This window comes from Carassius carassius, chromosome 42, assembly GCF_963082965.1.
Source record: "Carassius carassius chromosome 42, fCarCar2.1, whole genome shotgun sequence".
Taxonomy (NCBI): Eukaryota; Metazoa; Chordata; class Actinopteri; order Cypriniformes; family Cyprinidae; genus Carassius; species Carassius carassius.
The window spans coordinates 26,929,994-26,952,493 of NC_081796.1; the positions used below are offsets into that span (position 1 = coordinate 26,929,994).

The 22,500-nt window shown below is 32.2% G+C and overlaps 5 protein-coding genes across 15 annotated transcripts in view; all 5 read right to left on the reverse strand.

Moving 5' to 3' along the window:
- xylb (xylulokinase homolog (H. influenzae)) overlaps positions 1 to 148 on the reverse strand; it is a 28,405-nt gene extending 28,257 nt beyond the window's left edge. The window contains exon 1 of the mRNA XM_059534653.1: positions 1 to 148. Coding sequence (XP_059390636.1) covers positions 1 to 120 — 120 coding nt within the window. The 5' untranslated portion in view covers positions 121 to 148.
- LOC132124468 (nuclease EXOG, mitochondrial-like) overlaps positions 1 to 22,500 on the reverse strand; it is a 344,294-nt gene that overhangs the window by 235,500 nt on the left and 86,294 nt on the right. The gene's annotated exons all lie outside the window — the stretch shown is intronic.
- Positions 1,159 to 5,596, reverse strand: LOC132123963 (gamma-crystallin N-B-like). The gene is made up of 4 exons (XM_059534654.1): positions 5,448 to 5,596; positions 4,001 to 4,249; positions 2,658 to 2,803; positions 1,159 to 1,317 (listed from the first exon to the last, which is right to left on the reverse strand). The coding sequence occupies exons 1-4, from the start codon at positions 5,466 to 5,468 to the stop codon at positions 1,182 to 1,184; spliced, it is 552 nt and encodes a 183-aa protein (XP_059390637.1). The 5' UTR covers positions 5,469 to 5,596; the 3' UTR covers positions 1,159 to 1,181.
- LOC132124462 (GTP-binding protein Rheb-like) lies at positions 7,971 to 19,135 on the reverse strand. Its single transcript, XM_059535469.1, has 8 exons — positions 18,862 to 19,135; positions 14,977 to 15,048; positions 13,904 to 13,971; positions 12,600 to 12,682; positions 11,962 to 12,018; positions 11,463 to 11,510; positions 9,690 to 9,771; positions 7,971 to 8,676 (listed from the first exon to the last, which is right to left on the reverse strand). Exons 1-8 carry the CDS (start codon positions 18,911 to 18,913, stop codon positions 8,584 to 8,586), a joined length of 555 nt encoding a protein of 184 aa, XP_059391452.1. The 5' UTR covers positions 18,914 to 19,135; the 3' UTR covers positions 7,971 to 8,583.
- Positions 21,439 to 22,500, reverse strand: part of LOC132124467 (receptor-type tyrosine-protein phosphatase mu-like) — a 217,330-nt gene continuing 216,268 nt past the window's right edge. For all 11 annotated transcript variants that reach the window (XM_059535472.1, XM_059535477.1, XM_059535471.1 and 8 more), the window contains one exon: positions 21,439 to 22,068. In XM_059535472.1, the coding sequence (XP_059391455.1) occupies positions 22,015 to 22,068 (54 nt within the window). In that variant the 3' untranslated portion in view covers positions 21,439 to 22,014. The remainder of the gene's footprint in view (positions 22,069 to 22,500) is intronic.

Here is a 22,500-nt window from a genome sequence, read left to right on the forward strand (position 1 = left end):
CTGTTGCGTGCTGAAATCGAACCCCAGAAAACAAGAATCTGCTCCTTCAGCCATTCCGATCACAAACACCCCGCCATCGAGCGCTACACTGTAGCGAAGTCTCGCCTCATGAATATTCATGAGGACGCTAACTTCACTTCCTGGAGCGAGTCATGTGACCTAATTAATATCCATAAGCTCAACCTTCGCCAAAGGAGGATTCGTTCATTCACCTGCTGACTCCCGCCCACTCACCACTGGCAGCCAATAAGGAGTCAGCTCATTGAAATTCATGAGCACGCAATATAAACAGAGATCTTCGTACGGTCCACTTAAAGGGACCGTGTACCGCCTAAAAAAACATGTTTTGCCAATCTTCATGAACTTTAATCTGTGCCCCCGTCGACCCCGTTGCTTTTTGTAAATATGCATTTTTAAACAGTACAAAGCCTATTTTCCAGCATATTTCAGAAACAGGACGCTGATGTGTGTGTGTATATATATATATATATATATATATATATATATATGGGTTGTGAATTAGAAAAAATATTATAGAAATATTTTTTACAAGAAAATACCGTTTGTGTTTTTCGGCTGCTTTTCACATTTAATTCAGTGTTATTAGTTTTCAAATATATATTAAAAAAAATTGGACAAAGTGAAATATTTAATATTTCTAAAAACATAGTTTTTTCTGCACTTATTTAATCAAAAATACTGAAATATTATTCTAATGTAAACATCTGTTTTCTGTGTGAATCTGTGTTAAAGTGTAATGTATTTCTGTGATGCTCCGCTGTATTTTCAGCATCATTCCTCCAGTCTTCAGTGTCACATGATCTTCAGAAATCATGAAAATGTGATGATTTACTGCTCAGGAAACATTTCTGATTATTATCAGTGTTGGAAACAGAACATTTTTGTGGAAACTGTGATGCATTTTATTTTTCAGGATTTACAGATGAACAGCATTTATTTGAAATAGAAATCTTCTGTCAACAATTGTGTCAATGTGTGTGTGTGTGTGTGTGTGTGTGTGTGTAACGTTAACTGCTCAGTGTTTTGAGTGTAATGAAGGCCAGAGCTGTTCTGGAGTCAGTGACAGACACAGAGACTCTTGTGATAAAATACCATCTTGATTGTGGTTCTGAGTTTATTTTACATGTTGAGAGAGAAACAGGATGAGGATGATGGAGGGTTTAGAAGTAGTTGACGATCCTGCGGATGGACTGGATGTTGGGATTCTGCGCCTGCCACTCGTTATGACTGCAGTAATTACCTCGCTCCACGATGTACATGCGGCCGCGGAAGTTGGGCTCTTCATACATCACCCAGCTGAAGATCAGACAGAGACCAGATCAGGCTCACACAAACAACTACATTTACTAATAACTCAAATAAAATAACTATTAAATGACTTAAAATACTAGATGAAAAGATTCATTTCAGAAATGTTTTTCTTGGCAATGAACTAAAATAAAATTAAGGACTTAAAAAAACCTAAAACAGAATTTTAGCTAAATAGAAATATCAAAAGAAACTAATAAAAACGACAAACGCACATAATATTAAAAACTAAAAAAAGATAAATAAAATAATAATAATGTAAAAAAATATATATATTTTTAAATTGAAATACTAAATAAATTTTTTTTAAGCTAAATAGAAATATTTTTAAAAAATTAAGACAAAAGCATATAACATTAACTAGTGTTAACTAAAAAAGTAACTGAACAGTAACTGAAATAGAGCTGATATATAAATAAAATAAATCTTAGATTAAAAACAAACGAAAATTAGAAATGTTGCTTTGAAAACGAACTAAAAAAGCTAAATAGAAATAATAGAGATGAAAATGTCAAAATGAAAACTAATAAGAAAATGAAAAAAAAAATTTAATTAAGCTGAAATAAAATAAATGTAAAATATTACATGATTATTTTTTATTTAGTCTTTGCAATGAACTAAATAAAATTAAGTACTTAAAAATAATAATAAAAAAATTTAAGCTAAATAGAAATATCAAAAGAGGCTAGCTAGGACAAATCACAAAACATAACTAAAACTGAAATAAAAAAGGTAATTGAAATAAAGCAGGAAAAAGTAAATGAAATATGATTAAGTTAAAGTACTAAAATGACTAAATAATAATGATAAAAAAGCTAAATAGAAATACTAATAGCCTAATAGAGATGAAAATGTCAAAATAAACTAATACAAAAAAATTTAATAAATAAAATAAATAAATAAAATGTAAAATATGAGATGAATTAAAATAAGATAAAAAGTAAGTAAAAATTTAAGCTAGATAAAAAATATATATATAATCAAAAGAAACGAATAAAAAAAGACAAAAGCACATAACATTGTTCACGAAAAAAAAAAGATAATAAAAAATAAAAAAATATATGTTTTTTAAGCTGAAGTACTAAAATAAAAAACTTGAAACTTAATAGAAATGTATAAAAAAAAGACAAAAGCACATAACTTTAACATAGAAAAAAAATAATTAAATGGAAATTTAAATACAACTTCAAAAGCGTAAACATTAGAAAAGCTGCTTTGGCAACTAACCGAAATAATTAAATAAAAAGCTAAATACAAATACCACAATAAACAAATAGAGATGGCAATGTCAAAATAAGGAACTAGAACGAATGAAGAAGTGAACTCACGCTCCGTCTCCGAACACTCGCACAGAGTTGATGCAGCTGGTGTTGAAGCCTCGGCTCTGGAGGAAGGGACAGTCGTCACACAGATCCATGCACTGACCAGTGAAGTTACAGCCCTCGAACAGCTGCATGCGGTGGTGCTCGCCGTGCTGGACACACACACACACACACACACACCGCTTCAGTTCTGACACATGCTGTTCTACAATAGACTGCAGTAGAATACAGCAGCTGACATATCCCATAATGCAATGCTCTTAAATTAACACTGGTATTATAGTTATCAACAACTAAAGAAAGTGTGAACTGAAATAAAATAAAGTCAGCTAGTTTGCCATTTTTGTTTAGTTTAACTTGACGTACTAAAATAAATAAATCTGAAAAAAAAACACTGATTTAAAAAAAAACACTAAAGTGAAAAATATTAAAATAAAAAACAATTTAAAATGTACATACTAAAAAAAAAAAAAAAAAAGTAAATAAAAAATAAATAAACACTGATTTAAAAAAAAAAATACTAAAATGACAAAAAAAATGAATATAAAAATATAAAATTAAAAACCTATTTAAAATTGACATACTAAAAAAAAACACAAACTAAAATAAAAAATAAACGGATAAAAAAAATTACTAAAATGACAAGAAAACACTAAAATGAAAAATATAAAAATATATATATTTTTAAATGTACATACTGAAAACATTTAAAATAAAAAATAAATAAACACTGATTTTAAAAAATTACTAAAATGACAAGAAAACACTAAAATGAAAAATATAAAAATAAAAACCTATTTAATATTGACATACTAAAAGCAAAACAAAACACTAAAACTTAAATAAAAAAAATAGAGATTTAAAAAAAAATACTAAAATGACAAAAAAAAACACTTAAAATATAAAAATAATAAACTATTTAAAATTAACATACTAAAAACAAGATAAAAAAACTAAAACTGAAATAAAAAAAAAACTATAAAAAAATGACTAAAACACTAAAATAAAAAATATAAAAATAAAAACCAATTTAAAATAATCCTACATATGCTTAAATAACCGTGCAACTTATTTTTTTCCTGTTGATAAATGCAACGAGGCCATGTGTCGATGTTTATCACAAATGTATAATGCGTTTTAAAATAGCAAAGGTTTTAAAAAATGCAAATAGTATAAATATAAATCATGTCTGTTGTAATGCATGGGCCTCATAAAAGTCACATGACAACAATTTCAGCTTTTCTCCTTCAAACTGTGATCTTAAATTCAACGTGTGTTGTGAAAAGCACTAGGGATCTCTGAGTGGAAACGGTTTCAGAGCAGACTAAGGGTAATATTTTGGCTCTCACCATGCGGACGGGTCTGCAGGAGCCCATGTGATCGTTGTGTGAGTTCCAGCGCTGAAACTCGGGGTACTCTCCGCGCTCCAGGACGTACTGCTGGCCCTTGAAGTCGGGATGATCGAAGCAGATCCAGGCGCCGCTCTCCACACGGATGGAGTTCACTCGGTTCATGAAGCCTCGGTCCTGGAAGTTATCACAGTCTCCGAAGACCTCGAGCCGGCGGCCGGTGAAGCAGCGGCCCTCGTAAAACACGATCTGAGGAGCGCAGGAGCACAGGAGCGCGCTCAGACTACACAATCAGGACAAAACCCTCTGAAGAGGAGTTTCTTCAGCTGTGAGTGTCATATAAAGATGACAGGAACTCTCCAAGACGAGGTTAATACTGTCACTTTCAACTAAAATCTTTAAAACGTTACTTGAAATTAAATTAACATTAACTGAAAAAATAAAGATTTAATTCAACATGTAGCGAAAATAAATAAAATAAAAGTACTTTTTGACAGCTAGTTTTCAATTTTTTTTGTCTGAAGATGTACTCAAAAACAAAAAAATAAAACTTAAATAAAAATAAACACTGATACATTTTTTTTAATAAATATAAAAAGAAGAATATATATAGATTAACAAAAAAAAAGGCCAAAGGCAACATTTTCCTTATATTATATAAAACTAAATTATCAAAAACTAATAAACAAATTTGTTTAGACTATTTAGTAGCATGGTAAAATAAATAAATACATAGATAAATACCTATTATAGACCAATATTATAGACTAAAACTAATGCATAAACATTTATAAAAAAATATATAGACTTTTTTTTAAGAAATTCCTAAAATATTTACTAAAATTATTAGTATAGTACCATAAATTATATTATAAATTATAGTTAAACTGTTAAATGATTCAGAAAATTAAAATAAAATTAAATAATCAAACTATATAGGCATTTGAAAAATTACAAAAACATCAAAACTAAAATACTTTAATATAAAAAGTAAAATTTAAAATTTAAATCTAATGCAAATATTAAAAATAAAAAGATAAAAATGAATCAAAACTAAATGGACATTTAAAAACAATACAAGTTACAAAAACACTGAAACAAAAATACTTAAATTTTAACGAACATTAAAATGAAAACATATATAAAAAAACAAACTAATTCAAAATATGAACTGGTGTCAAACTGTAAAATGGCATGTAAAAATGTTAATTATTAACTAAAAAAAATAATAATAATTTACTAATTATAATATTTCAGCTAGTTGTCAAGGCAAAATTTTTAATTCTAGTTAAGTTTAAACTGAATTATTCAACAAAATAAATAAGACTAAAATGATCTAAAAAATCTAATCCGACATTTAACAAAAACAAATAAAATAAAGTCATCTCCACTAACATGAAAGGGCCTGGACTCAGGAGAGGATCTGATGTGGTTTCTGAACTCTTACCTTTCCAGAATACTGCGACATTTTCCACTGGATCGTGTCCAAACTCACCCACACGAGAGAAAGTGTGAGAGGGGAAAGTTGGACGGGTCAATATATAGGATCTGGCCAGATCCGCAGCACAAAGATCACACAATGGAGAGCTTTGGGCTTGTGCTGACGGCACACTTTCCTCCAGCTGCTGATTCATCACGAGATTCTGCTGGCTTCTGCAGATCTCTGACACGAGCTGATCCTTCCTTCCTTTCTGAGGATCTGAAGCAAGACACCAGGATTCGGGAGGAATCTGGACGCTCTCGGATCGAGGACAAACCAGCATCGCTCACATCTACATCAGATCTGAACTGATGAAACACCGGCACACAGATTTAACTGATGTACTATACAGTTTCATTCATAGTTATTTTGTTTTCTGTTTGTGTTTTGAGTTAGTTTTAGTCGTTTTGTGAGTTTTGTCATTTTTATGTTTTATTTAAACACTTCTATGTATTTTGTTTTATCAGTAAAAACGTAATTAAATCAGGAAATCATCTGAATGTTTTTAGCTGAAAAAATAAAAAATAAATAATTATTTCCTGTAATGATTTTTTTTTTAAATTAACAATATTTAGAATTTTAGTTCTTCATATTTTCATTTGTATTTTAATAAATACATTAATAAATAATAAAAAAAATCAATAATTGTGTTTTTGTAATTTTTACTAGATTTTATTTTAACTGTCATTTTTAGGTTTTATTTTTTAAATATCTATATAGTTTTATTAATCTTATTAAAAAGCTAAAAACTATTTAAAAGTCATCTTTTTTTTTGGTTAATAATATTTTGAATTTTAATTTTTATATTTTTTCATTTGTATTTTAATAAATACATTAATAAATAATACAAATAAAAAAATTTTTTTTACACTTTTTCTTTTCATTTTAACGTTTTATTTTTAAAATTTCTATATAGTTTTTATTAATCTTATTAAAAAGCCATTTTATTAGTAGTTTTTAAGTTAATATTTAGAATTAGTTTTTTCTATTTTCTATTTGTATTTTAATAAATACATGAGTAAATAATAAAACAGGGGAAGTCATGGCCTAATGGTTAGAGAGTCGGACTCCCAATCGAAGGGTTGTGAGTTCGAGTCCCGGGCCGGCAGGAATTGTGGGTGGGGGGAGTGCATGTACAGTTCTCTCTCCACCTTCAATACCACGACTTAGGTGCCCTTGAGCAAGGCATCGAACCCCCAACTGCTCCCCGGGCGCCGCAGCATAAATGATGAACACTGCTCCGGGTGTGTGCTCACAGTGTGTGTGTTCACTGCTCTGTGTGTGTGCATTTCGGATGGGTTAAATGCAGAGCACAAATTCTGAGTATGGGTCACCATACTTGGCTGAATGTCACTTCACTCACTCACTCACTCAAACTATACCTGTTGTTATTGAAACCGACTTTATGGATTGTTTGTCGCTTAATTCACTAAAAAATAAATACATATTTTAAGCATCTTTTGACATACTGATTTTATCAAATTGATTTGTTTTATTTGATCAAACAGGATGAATGTTTTTAGAGCGACACAAACCATCAAACATCACAAATCATCCCAGAATTCATCAAGTCCACTGATCTCGGTGTGGTTTTCCCTCCAAAATGATGTCACTTCCTGCAGGGTGACGACATTCAGGAAGCGGCCTCTGCTAGTTCAAGGGATTTATAAAAGGATGGACTAAACAATACTCACCAGAAAACATGTTAAGAAAATGAATTTAATGTAATATAAATATATCTTTGATAGATATCTGACAGAAACCAACAAAATCGAGTCAAAAGGTTAAGCTTTTTAATTAAACTGAAACGGAGAATGAACTTTTTAAATAATAAATTACAAAACACATACATTTTATCACCTCCAATCACCTTTATTATTATTTTATCATTTTATGCTTTTTTGTCCATAACTTTAAATCATGTTAAAATCAAAACTGAATGTTTTTTTTTTGTTTTTATTAATATTTTTTATTAGCTTTTTTTCATTTGGATTTTCAAATGTATTATTATTTTTGTTGTTTTTGCCATTTTTATTAGTTTATTTTGTATTTTATTTTTATTTCAAATGTAGATATGGAAATCAACTTTAAATAAACTGAAATAAAATGATATTTTTCTTAATTTTAAGCAATGACTTTTTGTTTTAGTTAACATTTTTAATTTTAGTTTTTCTATCCGAATTTTCAATTTAAAAAATATTTCTTTATAGTTTAAACTATTTTTTATAGTTTCAGATATTTAAGGATATAAACTTTAAATGAAAATGAGAAATGTTGCACATTTTACCAAACCAAAATCTCATTATTTTAATTATACTTTATTTAAATTAAACACAAGAAATCTATATGATATTTCCAGGCATAAAAAAAAATTCTGTGTGTGTTAAAACATTAATATATAATAAAAATGACATTTTCTTATCAAGAACAGGTTTTTGTATAGACACACGTCTAGTGTTTATAATAAATCACAGCAAGCGACTCGAGAGATAGTGAAACAAAATGCTGCGTTTAATGATTACAATCAAAAAAAGTCCAACAACATTCACTTCTGAATGAATGCTGCCGGCTTTATTGGCCATAATTAAGTTTAAGAAACACGATTTATAAATATTCGGGGAACAGAGCGAAGGATGAGAGGTAGAGAAGAGCGAGACGCAAACGTAAGGCTGTGTGTTATTCAGGAATGCCACGGACAGACTCGGTCTCACAAAAGAATAAATTAAAGAAAAATACCACACATCTAAAAAACGTAAAGTCAGGTGAAGTATAAAACCAGTTTAAAAGAAAAAGCGGACATGTCTATGCAGGAAACAGGCAGTTAGCCACTTCAAGTAGAGGGATGTGTTTCCCAGTGTCCAGTGCTGCAGGAGGAGCTGGAAACACACTTTTCTAGAAACATCTCAAGATCAACGTCTCGAACCCTGTTCATATCTGGGAACCCTAGAACTGGAGCAGAAACACAAGCCAAGCCCAAACGCCAGCCTCAAACACACAAACATGCTTGCTAGGAAAGTTTGTGCTGGTTCTCCGGTGGGCGGGGCAGACTGTGGGAGAGGGGCGGGGCCAGGGGCGGGGTCATGACAGGGAAGGGCGGGGTTATCTACATCATGGAGCAGGATGTCCGGCCCTGAGGAGCGTCACCGTCGATCTTCTCCGCCTCCAGGATTATCCTCTTAAACACCTCCACAGCCGTCTGCCAACACACACACACACACTAAAATCACTTTAAAATCATCATCGTGATTCATTCATCACTCAACTGGCAGCTGAAACGACTTTCACTTCAGCTACATTACATTTAATTTTCATTTATGCATTTAGCAGATGCTTTTATCCAAAGTGACTTACAGTGCATTCAGGTTAACATTTTACCTAACATGTGTTCCTTGGGAATCGAACCCACAACCTTGTGCTGCTAACGCAATTCTCTACCACTTGAGCCACAGGCACTAAAAACTATATATTTTTTAATTACATGGAATAAACTTCAACTGGAATAATAATAATAATAATAAAAAAAGTAAATTTTTACTTTCACTTAATGTACTATAATAACTCAAAATAAAATAAGTAAAAACTACAGACATAGAAACAAAAACAAAAAACATGAATAAAATATAAAAATAAAATCTAATATATATATAAATATATATATAAACTTTATTTCTGCTAGTTGCTAACAAAATAATTATCATTTTTATTTAGTTTCGCTGAATGTCCTAAAATAACTAGAACTGAAGTAAAATAAATAAAAACTATATTAAACATAAAAAATAAATAAAAATGACTAAAACTTGAATTAAAATAAAAAAGTTAAACTATAAAAGTAAAAACTAATTTGAAATAAACAAAAACTATAATAGTATCTCAGTGATACAAAAATAACAGTTTCTACTCAATTTATTTTTTATTTAAATTACAATTGTAATGTAAACACAGGCGTCTGCATCATCAACATACCAAAGATTAAAGTTTAGGTATTGTGTGGTATCGAAACAACCCTAATAATAATAATAATAATAATAATAATAAATGCAGTGACTGTAAATCACACAGTGGGCTTCAGCAGAGAATGAAGCTCTCGAGTCTCAATAATTCAAGGATGTCAGCTGATTCAAAGAATCATCAGATCATCAATCAGTGTCTGCTGAGAGTCAGAACACACTACAGGAAGAGGAAGAGGGGAGACAGGAAGCGCATCATCACCTGATTCTCTTTGGCCGAGGACTCCATGAACGCTGCGTTCCAGGATTCTGCCAAAGCTTTGCCCTCTTCACAGCTGATCACACTGAGAGAAACACAACCAGTCAACTTCAGAAATAACACACACACAACATACCTACAGTTAAAAAACATCCGTTTAATCAGAGCACTGCTGCTTTTATGTTGTGTCTTCAATTTAATGTTAACTGTAGTTTTTTTCATTTCTGTTACATGCATTAGTCATTTTTTTATATTACTATTTTTATTGTCATTTTATTCATTTCCGAACCAAACCTAAACTTTTTCATTTAGTTTCCAAGGCAACTCAAACGTTCTCATTTTCTAACTTGACTCGTCTGTGTGTGGTGGCTCTTGATGCCTTGACCCCATCCTCAGTCATTTCCTTGTGAAGTTCACTCAGATTCTTGAATAGATTTTGCTTGACAATCCTCATAAGGCTGCGGTTCTCTCTGTTGGTTGTGCATCTTTTTCCTTCCAGTCAACTTTCTGTTAACATGCTTGGATACAGCACTCTGTGAACAGCCAGCTTATTTGGCAATGAATGTTTGTGGTTTACTCTCCTTGTGAAGGGTGTCAATGATTGTCTTCTGGACAACTGTCAAATCAGCAGTCTTCCCCATGATTGTGTAGCCTAGTGAACCAAACTGAGAGACCATTCTGAAGGCTCAGGAAATCTTTGCAGGTGTTTTGAGTTGGTTAGCTGATTGGCATGTCACCATATCCTAATTTGTTGTGAATTGATGGGTTTTTGTTAAATGTGAGCCAAAATCATCACAATTAAAAGAACCAAAGACATAATCTACTTGATTCTGTGTGCATTGAATTTATTTAATACACGAGTTTCACAATTTGAGTTGAACTTTTTCACAACATTGTAATTTATTGAGAAGCACCTGTATACAAATAGACTGTGTATGATGTATTATTATAGGTGATTTTACTCTTGCCAAGCTCTGATTTCATGGAGAGGCAACAGCAATGCAGTGTTTGATTTGCGCTCTTTTCATTCATAAAGTTTACATTCATTCACTTCACACTCGTGACTTTAGAGGTCTGTGTATAATATTGCGCTGATCCCCTGGCTCAACTGTTATCTAGCCAACACCAGACTGTGTCAGCTTCAGCCGAATATTCAGGCAGAATTATTCCCTGTCCATTATTTGTTTTTGAATCTGTGCCATTCCGAATAAGGTATTCTGTTTCGGGCACACCCCTAATTAGTACATTACATATTTAAATTTTACATGCAACATAGATAAGGTCTCTGACTTAAAAAAAAAAAAAAAAAAAACTAAACAAAAAAAAACAGTGAAATCAAGAAAAAGTTGACCTATGATTGATGTGCGCTGAGGATCTGCACTTGTGCACTCAAATCTTAAACATTTTTTTTTTTAACTGTACTTGCAGATTAGATAATATCAATAAAATAAAACTAGAGAAACCCTTTCATGATTGTTTCTAACTTTAAAAAGCACACTCAGCAATAACGTTTACCTTTAAAGTACAATTTAAAATAAAAACTGAAAATAAAAAATAATATTCAATAGTATTTTATGTAATACATATTGAATATTTTAATATTAAAAAATATTTTTAAAATTCTAAGAGTATCAAAAGGTTACTAACATGCACAATTAAACATCTGCATGTGTGTAATGTGTTCCCAGCATGGACTTGATCCAGAGATCGACCCGTACATCAGAGCACACACACACACACACACACACACACACACACACACACACACGAACGTACCGTTCCATGTGAAGGTCTTTCTTATTGCCCACCAGCATTATGGGTACTCTAGGAAAAATACATTTATAACACAAAGACATTAACTGAGCCCCTTCATATCCTCAATACATTCAAGATCAAGCATGTCTTCTTATTAAACATCACATCTTCCTCAGAAATCATTACATTGTGTACATTTGTTTAATTTGGACAAAACCTGAATTTTGCAAATGCTGCTAAAAAAACACACACACACACACACACACGTTAAAAACCAATTCAATTTAATATTTGTGTTAGGGGGGAAATAAACCTGGCCAGTGCTAATAAAATAAATAAATTAATTAATTGGGGGGGAACCTGAACTTTGCAAATATAATTAATATAATTTAACATTTATATGCATTTTTCTTTGAAAACTACTGAACTTTAGAAATGCTAAGTAAAAACAAATATTATATATATATATATATATATATATATATTATTATTATTTATTTTTTTTATAAAATGTACTTACTGTACTTTTCCCACCATATCCAGCAACTTTTCATGGATAACTTGTACTACTTCAAAACTGCAAGGAAGAGGAGAGACAGATCAGAAATGATCAGAAAACGACAATAAAAATATATAAAATAAACAAAACAAAAATGGCAATTACAATCAAAGTAAAAAATATTACCATTGCAATATTAACTGAAAAAAAAAAGTTTAAGCAAAAACAAATAATATTCTACACCTGTAAAATGTCCATTGTCATGGTTCAAAACAACAGCAAACGTATTTCTTTATATTAAACGCTTCCCTTTTCTTTTGTTGTAAATTAATAATCACATAGAGCCAGTTTAGTTAGATTTTTTGTGCATCTCTGCTTGAGATCTTACAACTGGTTAAAGGATGAAACAGAAAGCAGAGCATGACAACCTCATCATTTCATTAACATCAAACATCCGGAGACGAAGAAGATGACGAAGAGTGAACACAGACCCACAGGTCTGAGATCAGCGCTTACCATCCATCAAATATGATCTCATTTAATAACTCTGTGAGGGAGCGGAGATCTTCTAGAAGAGAGACGTCATCTCCCAGATGCTTTGTTTTATTCATAACCCATATTCTGACAGTCTTCAGGAGCAGTGATCTGTGATCTCTTACCTTTTATTTGACGTGACTGAATACACCAGAATGTAGCCGTTGATATCTATAGAGTACGTCTGCGGGAAAATAGAGTATTCGTCCTGAAACAGAGCAATTCAAAACAGACATGATGCTTTTAGAAGAACGTACTGATCATTTTCATTTTGTTATTTGCTTTTGTCAATTTAAGCTTTAATTGATCTGTTTTTCAGTTTTAGTAATTTATTCATTTAATTTTTTTTTAATCACAGGGTTCCCACTCTTTCATGAACACCAGATTAAAGGACTTTCAAGGACTTTTTAAAGCACTATTTTAATAAATCAAGCACCTTTGAAATTCACACCCCCAGCACATAACATCATGAAAGTCCTTACTGTACTTACCATTTCACTTACACTTAATATTTATATAAAGAAATGTCAGAGTAAATATGATGTTTTGAATGTGTAGGTTTTATAAAATTAAACCGTTTTTAAAATTCAATACTGGTAATATATATTCACATGCAGTTTCTGAAATATTGATAAAAAATGCATTACACTGGTTTTTAAAGAGTTTTTAAATTAAGAATGAATTTGTCTCAGCTTTTCTTTTTTAATAAAAAGCTGTTAAATGTGAAATTATGGAGACGTGTCAAAATTATTTTGTAAATCTCTTTTTATTGTAAATCCCATTGAATTTGCCCTTTCCCATTATTAATAGCGTTTTTAAATATAATGGTTTCATTCTAAACATGATTATCTCCAAGGACTTAATATGGTATTTAGCATCTGAATCTAACCATATCATGTCAACAAATGGAAAAGTCAGCAGTGTATTTATTATCATGTTAATCATGGCGCCTTTAGTCGCTACAGCGGGGGTGCTTTTTACCCCAAACATTTACATATTCTTTCGTAATTTAAAAACCGTTGCTTTAATAATCATAAACAAAACTGAAAGACCTTTGTGTCAAAATTCATGCATAGATTTTTTAGCTATTCTCATTTGCTACTTAAATCTACAACATAAAAAAAATAATAATAATAATAATTTGATCAAGCAAGCACAGAATCAACTTCGATCGCGTCAGAGATCAAACAGATAACCCCCCGTGTTTTGTTGTTTTTGACAGAAGCACATATTGGACAATTTTAAAAATAGCAGCATAAACAAAACTGATTTCAAATTTAATTCAAGCACTTTCAAGGACCTATGTTAGTTTTCAAGTACTTTCCAGGCCTTGAATCCATAGGTCTGAAATTCAAGTACTTTCAAGAAGGGTGGGAACCCTGTAATCAAGATTTAAAGGTGAACTCGTTGACCGAACACAGTTTCTCACCTGTCCTGCTGTGTCCACCAGCTGCAGGTGATACTCCTGACCGTTCACCGTGATCATTTTCGTAAATGCTGGAAAAATAAATAAAAGACGCCAGATCAAAAACTAGAATTTTTTTTAAATATTATTAAAATCTAAAACATCTGTTTTCTGTGTGAATCTGTGTTAAAGTGTAATGTATTTCTGTGATGCTCCGCTGTATTTTCAGCATCATTCCTCCAGTCTTCAGTGTCACATGATCTTCAGAAATCATGAAAATGTGATGATTTGGGATCGAGTTCAAGAGCTACCGGCCGATGCAAACAGTGAAATGATGTCTCAAATTATGAAAACGTCTCACTAAACATCCAACGAAAAAACATTTCATTTACAGTTGTCAAACAAACACTGAAATTTTATTTTCTAGTTATTACAAACACTTTTTTTAAGGCCTTCATAAACTCAAGCACAGAACGGTGGAGGTGGAGTCATCGCAGTGGAGGCCACGCCCACTCAAGTAGACTCCACCCACTCGGCCCATTCCACTGACTGATAGCTGAGTTATGACACACCCCTTTAAGACTTTCCCATCATAAGAGTCACATCAGAACCAGGCACACGGCAGGACAATACATTCAGATTATTAACACACACACTCACACACACACACACACAAGCCATTAAAGATCAATTAGTCTGTCCATATCACAAACACTCATTTTTCATCTAATTTTGTGATTAATTCTATTAAAGTGCCCAACTTTTCCATATTTTATATATATTTTAATGTAACATAATATATAAAATGTCCCTAATAATGAAAGCTAATTGAATAAGATCAAAGGAGTTACGTAAAAAAGTGTGAATGATTCAGTTCAGTGAGTCAGATGTTGAGTAACCGAACGATTCGGTGAGTCACAATCACAGAACTGATTCATAAGAGTCATTTGCATACAAATTGGAGTATTCACAAGCACGGTAGAAATGCACATCATCCATGGTCATATTATCACTTCACAGAGCAAATTTTAATTCTAAACCCTAAATTATCATGATTCTGATTAATTTTACAGTAGGATGTGAACTGATTGACTTACTGTTTTCAATCGTGGGGTCATAGGAGTCGACAAACTGGCCTTCCACAAACTGTATTGTCAAGGAGGATTTCCCTGAAACACACAAACGTCACACAGTCAGAGAGAACGACCATCTTAACCTTCAGATCATGAGAACAAACCAGACATCAATGGAGAGATGATTTATTCAGCTTTCAGATGATGCATACATCTCAATATCGAAAAACTGACTCTTATGACTGGTTTTATGGTCCAAGGTCACAAATCATAACCCCAAATGAAGCAAGTCAAACAATTGTCTGAACTTCTAAAGATACTGCCATGAAGCCAAAAATAAGCTCCATTTTTTAATGCAAAATATGATTTCTCTGATTTGGATCTCAGCGTGTGATGAAACACGTCTCCATTCAGAAGAGCGTCTGTGATGAAGCTGCCAACAGTGGTAGTAACCCAGGACACACACACACACACACACACACACGAGTGTGTGGGCAGATTCACCCTGCAGCCTGTTGCTATAACAACGGTCAGTTCCTCTCCTCTCCGCATCCAGCGTTTGTAAATGCGAGCTCTCATTGATAAGGAAAAGTCCACAGGAACATCGGGAGGCTTCGGAACGGAAGACCGGCTCTTTGAAGGATCATTTAAACCAATCAGCATTTCATAGCTTCAATTAATGTTATAATGTTATATAAATGTTATAACACATTCTGTATAGGCCTAAATACAAACAGGATGGCTTTTAAAGATGCTAAACTTTAGGAGGGCTCAGATATTTGGCCTCTAGAGGTCGGTCTTGTAAATTATCGGTATGGATTATACCGATAATGCTCTATTCCAGTAATCAGATATCGGTACCGATAAATCGGCTAAAACGATCAGTCGGTTGACCTCTAATATTAAAAATTGGATTGTCTATTGTAACATCTCTGGAAGATGGAGAGAAGAGGAAGAAAGGTTGATAAAGTAATCAATTAATGGCGTCAACTAACAGAAAACCATTTAAGAAATGAAGCAAGCTGAAGAAAACAACAAAAATTAACATTTGTTTCCATTAGAAGATATGAATCCTTCACGATTAGATCAGGAATATTAATTTAAGATTCTATAAAGGCTTTGCAACTCAAAGTCAGCTTTGAGTTGTTCGTTACAAGCGTTTCTCGATAGTAAAGCCATCAGAGAGCAGCAGCTGCCCTGCCTTCCCTCCGTTTTAATGGAAACACATCGATTTCAAGCAGAGTTCCTCATCAGCTTCTATAAATAGAGCGTGAAACAGGAGCAAACGGATCAGGAACATATAGTTCCCATCGGCTGTGTGTGACCCCCTGCAAACACAGCCCAGATGTGGGCACGCAGAATACTGTACTCAATAGCATCAGGCGGGTTTAATGACTTTATACTGCACTGCTTTTGGAATCAGAGTCCAGCATCAGCATCAGAAACTCAAAGGCCTTCATTAGTGAGACTAGTGAAGATAACGGCATTGAGATATATTGAGCAGAGAGCCAGAAATGTCACGAGCGCAGAACTGAGACGGCTTAAACGTACATCATGTTATCTGAGGTTAAAGTTCACGTGCATCTGCCATATTGAAGCCTGAAATTACTTTATAAGAGCTGACAGCTTCATTAAATTAAACCTAAAGCAAACGTGGATTTTTCTGCACGCTTTCAAAAATATGTTTTGGCAAATCACTCAAAAACAGAATCATTGTTTGTAGTATGAACATGTAAAATAATATATCATAATAATGATTTGTATTAAAAAAAAATATTAATATTTTGAATTGTTTTTTTATTTTCTGTTCTGTATTTTTTATTACCATTTTGTTTTTATTTTCTGTTCTGTATTTTTTATTACCATTTTGTTTTTATTTTCTGCTTTTGTATTTTTTATTAATATTTTTTTTTCTGTTTTTGTATTTAAATTTTAGTTAAAGTTTTAGTAATTGTATTTTTTTTAATGTGTCTATATAGCTTTTATTTCCGTTTTAGTTATTTTAGTACATAAAGTAAAAAATAAATAAATAAATAAAAATTCCCCCTTAAAATTCAAGTAGTTTTTTATGGTTTTAATTTTAATTTCAGTTCACTTTAATAACCTGGATGCACTGAAATGTTGGCGACTGAATATATTGAAATCAAAACAGCATAAAAAAAACAAGATATAAATATATATGATTTCTCTGCTTTCAACTACATAAAACATTCTTTTTTAAATTTTTTTATATAAAATATAATTTTGGTGCATTTATTTATTTATATACATACACCACACTAAGCAAACCTCTTTGACTTCTCTGTGACTTGATTAAATGCTGGAGGTTTGGTGGTGATTGTGTGAGCAGAACTTCTCACAAAGGCTGAAATGCACTCGTGTGTGTTCTGATGTGATGTTGGTATGTTCTCTCAAGCGTCACACACATCAGCACATGCATGTTCTGTGTAAACGCTGAACTGCAGAGAGAAGAAATCTGCTCTAAATGACACAATACCATTCAGCAGATCAGTATCTGACTCCAGTGGGCTGATGGGAAAGATCAGAGTCTGATCTTCTGAGTCACTCGTTGTGAAGAGAAACACATTAAAACTGAATATAGAACTAATTCTACACAAAATGTGTGTTTGAGATCAGAATCTTGTGATATGAGCTTGTTTTCAATTAAATAGTTTTATTAGAGGCTGATACAGTAACTAGGTATAGATTGCTGGTATAATGCTGGTATATACAGTATATATGTTATGTATGTATATGTTCAGATGTAGACACACAAACTGATTTTTTAAAACATTTGTACACATTTCCCTAAAAAAATATATTTTTAAAAGCATTATTTATTACCGTTGACTGTTAATTGTAACTGATATAAAGTAGCAGCTACTGGCTGATGCCGATAATCTCAAAATATCGGCCGATATATCGGTTAATAAACTGATATGGGTTACAATTAAGACTTGGATCTGGGCTCTGATTGGATAATCTTGCAACGTCTAAACTCATTTCACAACACCACACTGTAATTGATTCAGAAATAATGCATTAATATATTAATATACTTAATAATTATATTAAAATAATTCAATTATAAAACTATTATTACAAATGTAAAATAAAAACAGATCTAAATAAAAGCAACATATACAATTAGACATTATAAATAAATAATTAAAATAAGTAATTAGAAAGCTCTTTATTGTCAAGTATGTTTGCACGTACAAGGTTAATAGATTAATATTATATTAATTCCTATAATACATAATTATATTAAAATAAATAATTCAATAATAAAAATTATTACATTTTAAAATAAAAAGGATATAAGCATAGTATAATTAAATATATAAATCTATCCATATATTCAACATTATTTCGTTCTATCTATCCATCTATCAGTGCAGAACTACAGTGAGTAGAATAAAATAAATCAAAAACTAAATATTTTCCAAATATAATATCATACTCAAGTATATATCAAGTATAATAATCAGAATCAAGTCTTTATACATGAAAATATTTAGCTGTCTTATGTTAGGATGCTCATATTTGTGTCTCATGATTGAAACCCTTTTATATAAATATCATGAAGCTCCTGTAAATGAATACAGGCCTCTTGTGAGATGCTGACATGTGTACAGAAGATACGAACAGACACAATGAAAATGCATGAAATAATAAGCACTCTGAGACTAGACTGAGGCCTGCATGCATCTGCAGAACCGCATTCGCGTCCTAAAGACAGGTTAGGGTTAAATGCATGAGGATGCACGGTGCGTTTCAGGATCTGATGTGTCACAGAGCGTGCACACTTCAGCCTGTGATCAAATGCATGCGTGAACGACGGGTGACATTCACACGAATCTCATGCATTGGCATCCGATGCAAACGATGCGTCGCAACGCCACTTACCGACGGATCTGTAGCCCAGGACGGCGATCTTTCGCGATTTCGGCTGCGGCATCTTTATCTGTTCTCTACCGCATCAATATCCACATGAAAGAGGAGGGTGCGTCTGGTCTGAACAAACGAAATCACATGGGTTTGACCCGGTTTTGACTTCCAGCGTCGTGAAGATTGAAAGGGAAATACTATGAATCCGTTCCGCCGAGCGAAGCGAGTATTTTCGATGAATTGCGAGGAAAGTCTGAGACCCTGCGTCACTGCCCACCGCGAGCCTGCGTTAATTATGCAAGAATGAGCGCGCTGGATTGGCTGAACTCGCTCTGACAGGCTGGGCGCGTCGCTGTTAGTCGCACAACCATTGGCTGAGCGGAACTCAACGCTTCTAGAAGTGCGGATGTGATTGGATGACTGCAGCTGTCAATCATAAAACGCCGGATAAAGCACATTCACACATATGCGACTTGATTTGATTTAAGTTCAAAACTGCAGTTCATTACGTACCCCTGATCATTAGTACTATTCAATACATCCAATATATAACTAACACTATCCAACATATTCAGATATATATATATATATATATATATACATATATATATACATATATATATATATATATATATATATATATATATATATATATATATATATATATATATATATATATATATATATATATATATATATATATATATATATATATATATATATATATATAATGATAATAGGCTATATATCTGAATATTTACATTTCAACATTTAGCAGACGCTTTTATCCAAAGAATATTCTGGGAAAAATGTTTTAAACTCAAATTTTAAGGATTAAAAAAAAAATTCTAAGGAATAAAAGTAAAAAAAAAAACTTGACAAACATTTGTGTAATGACGTCATCCTTCAGAAGGTGCACAATATCATAATGGATGAACGGAGTTTAGTGACATTAGTTTGGTTCTTGAAAGCTTCACTAAAAGTCCTTCAACGAGACTCTTTGAATAACTTCAGCTCTTTATGAACTTACCATTCTTTTTTTCAATAATCTGTGAAGTTATAATTATTGAACTCTTCAGATTACAACACAAACCTTTTCAGTGTTCAAAAGTATATTTTTGGAGTCTCTATTTTGCTTTTGTTTTTCTTCTTAATTTGCCTGAAGTTAAGAGTCGGTCTCTGCTGGCCTCTTCTGGACAGACACGTGAACTCAAACTCACAACAAGCAGTATGGGGTTTTTAACTGAAACTCACAATAAATGCTGATTGTGTGATATTATTAATAAGCCTAGACAACAAGATCCTACAATATATAGGCCTACAAATAAAATACAAAGCCGTTTTAACCAGATACAGTTGTGATAGATTGCTTTTCGATTTCAGAAAATATCAATTTTGTCTGATACCCAAAACTGCATTTCTATCTGTCTGAGAGACAGAGAATAACAGAGAGGTGATTTTAAAACAAGAGAGCTGATGTGAGGCTTGTTAGGAAAGAACAATATTTGTCTGAGATACAACTATTTGAAAATCTGGAATCTGAGGGAGCAAAAAAAAAAAAAAACTAAATATTGAGAAAATCACCTTTAAACGAAGTTCTTAGCAATACATTTTACTAATCAAAAATTTAGTTTTTATATATTTATGGTAGGAAATTTACTACATATCTTCGATCCGTGTAGGTCCGTGTACTTTTTCGTTCGTTCATTATTCTATTTTGGAATGAAAAGGGTGCAGCTAATACAATAACAAGAAATGCAAAAAATGGCTCGTTTATTTGTTTTTCTGTTTAGTTTAACAAACGGAAAATGAAATTTTGGCTCGATTTCTCATTTTTTCGTTTGAGGTTTACAAATTGGTTTGGCTTCAATATTTGATTCGCACTTGTGGGCGGCGCTAAAACACTCCTCTCATCTGATTGGTCGAATCGCTCCGCCTTCAGTGTGGTCTGTTCATTCTTTCAGACAGAATAAGAGTCTTTTATAAGAGTAATGCCTGAAACCACCACTCACTGTTAATCAGCATAATATTTGAATCAGATGTTGCTGGGCACATAATTCGTGCTGCTGAGACCTGAAAGTGACCCCTTTAAATCATTTCTAGGTTATAGTATTGTGTGAATATTGTCCCACAGATAAATACAGTGCAAATAGTTCTGTCTCCTTGGATAAAAGTGAAGTGGAGATAAAAATCAATAATAGACTGAACAGTTCCATGATAATATGTCTGTAACATTTACCACTCTCGTCTTTTAATATATATTTTTTGTTTTATATATATATATATATATATATATATATATATATATATATATATAAACAATATCTACTAAAAAGGGCAAACAACAAAATTAATTTTTTTTAACCTAAAATGAAAATTTGTAAACAAGCAAAAAAAAAAAAAAAGAATATTCATGAAAACAATAATACTATTAAAATAACACTGTTGCATTGTGGGATACGGTATCTAACAGATGTAACCGGTCAATGCATATTAAAATTCACTGTGTTCCCTGTGCATAATAAAGAATATACTACTGAAACACATCTGAAGCTATCTGGCTTCCCTTTGCAGAAAAAACACACGCACGACAGATTTGGCAGATATAGATATGTATTTATAGGTTTTATTTTTTTTATGTTGTTTTATTTTTTCATACCAGATAAATAAAAAGTTAACAATACAATCTGGTCACTATTATATGCGTATGCTAATAATGACCAAATTAAAACATGATTGTCACTCGGTGTGCTTCACAAAAATCGGTCAATGAATAAATTATCTGGTGAACTTCATCTATTTACAGTATAAACAAAAACAAAACAAGAAAGATCACGGACACAAGCTTTGGATCTTGGGACGGGTCGTTTCAGCAGTTTTTCCATCGTTCCACACAAACACAACCACAGAGAGAGCAGAGCAGTCGCCGCACATGACCAGACTGTACAGAGACTTCATAAAAACAATGATCAAATCAACATCCATGTGACGCCGCATTCCACACACACACATGACGACAGGCGTCCAGTGAGACCAAGGCAAGAGAAGAGTGTTGGAGGAACAGAAGAACAGACGCGAACGCTGGCTGGAAACATGGCTTCTGCTCCAGTTTCCTGTCGTGTGTCTCAGTGTCCGGATGATGAGGATGAAGAAGACCAGCGTCCGCTCAGATTACCCAGAGTTCAAGTATTCCAGTGCCACTTCATAGCAGAACTTATACTGATCCTGCAGGAGACACACACACACACACACACACACACACACACACACACACACCAGCAGGGGTCAGTGTAACACAGTCTGTGAACACAATGTTTAACTATTATAAGGCATTCAAATCTCTACTGTTTTCACATTTTAGACCAGAATAATTGTTAATTTATAAAATAGTCATAACTTAATATTTTTCAACTAAAACCATATCTGATCAGAAACCTCTCATTAATAAGTGAATGTGAAAAAAAAATCTACATTTTGAATATCACCAGGTTATTACTGCATTTAGTAACCCTTTTTAATTAAAAAAAATTTGAAACTCTCTGAAATTTTAAGTTACACATGAACCTATCAAACAAAACTGTTGAAAAAAAAATTATATATATAGTTTTAATGTATTATTTTATATTTTAAAATATATATTTATAAATATATATATAT

Bases quoted from the DNA above. Each gene is read 5' to 3' on its own strand.
- LOC132123963 (XM_059534654.1), bottom strand. From the start codon at position 5,468: ATGTCGCAGTATTCTGGAAAG. The intron at 2,804-4,000 runs GTGAGAGCCAAA...GTGTGTGTCCAG, and splicing joins CCTGCAGACCCGTCCGCATG to CACGGCGAGCACCACCGCAT. The intron at 1,318-2,657 runs GTGAGTTCACTT...TCTGATCTTCAG, and splicing joins CGAGTGTTCGGAGACGGAGC to CTGGGTGATGTATGAAGAGC.
- LOC132124462 (XM_059535469.1), bottom strand. From the start codon at position 18,913: ATGCCGCAGCCGAAATCGCGAAAGATCGCCGTCCTGGGCTACAGATCC. The intron at 15,049-18,861 runs GTAAGTGGCGTT...TGTGTGTTTCAG, and splicing joins CCTGGGCTACAGATCCGTCG to GGAAATCCTCCTTGACAATA. The intron at 11,511-11,961 runs GTAAGTACATTT...TATTTTTCCTAG, and splicing joins GATATGGTGGGAAAAGTACA to AGTACCCATAATGCTGGTGG.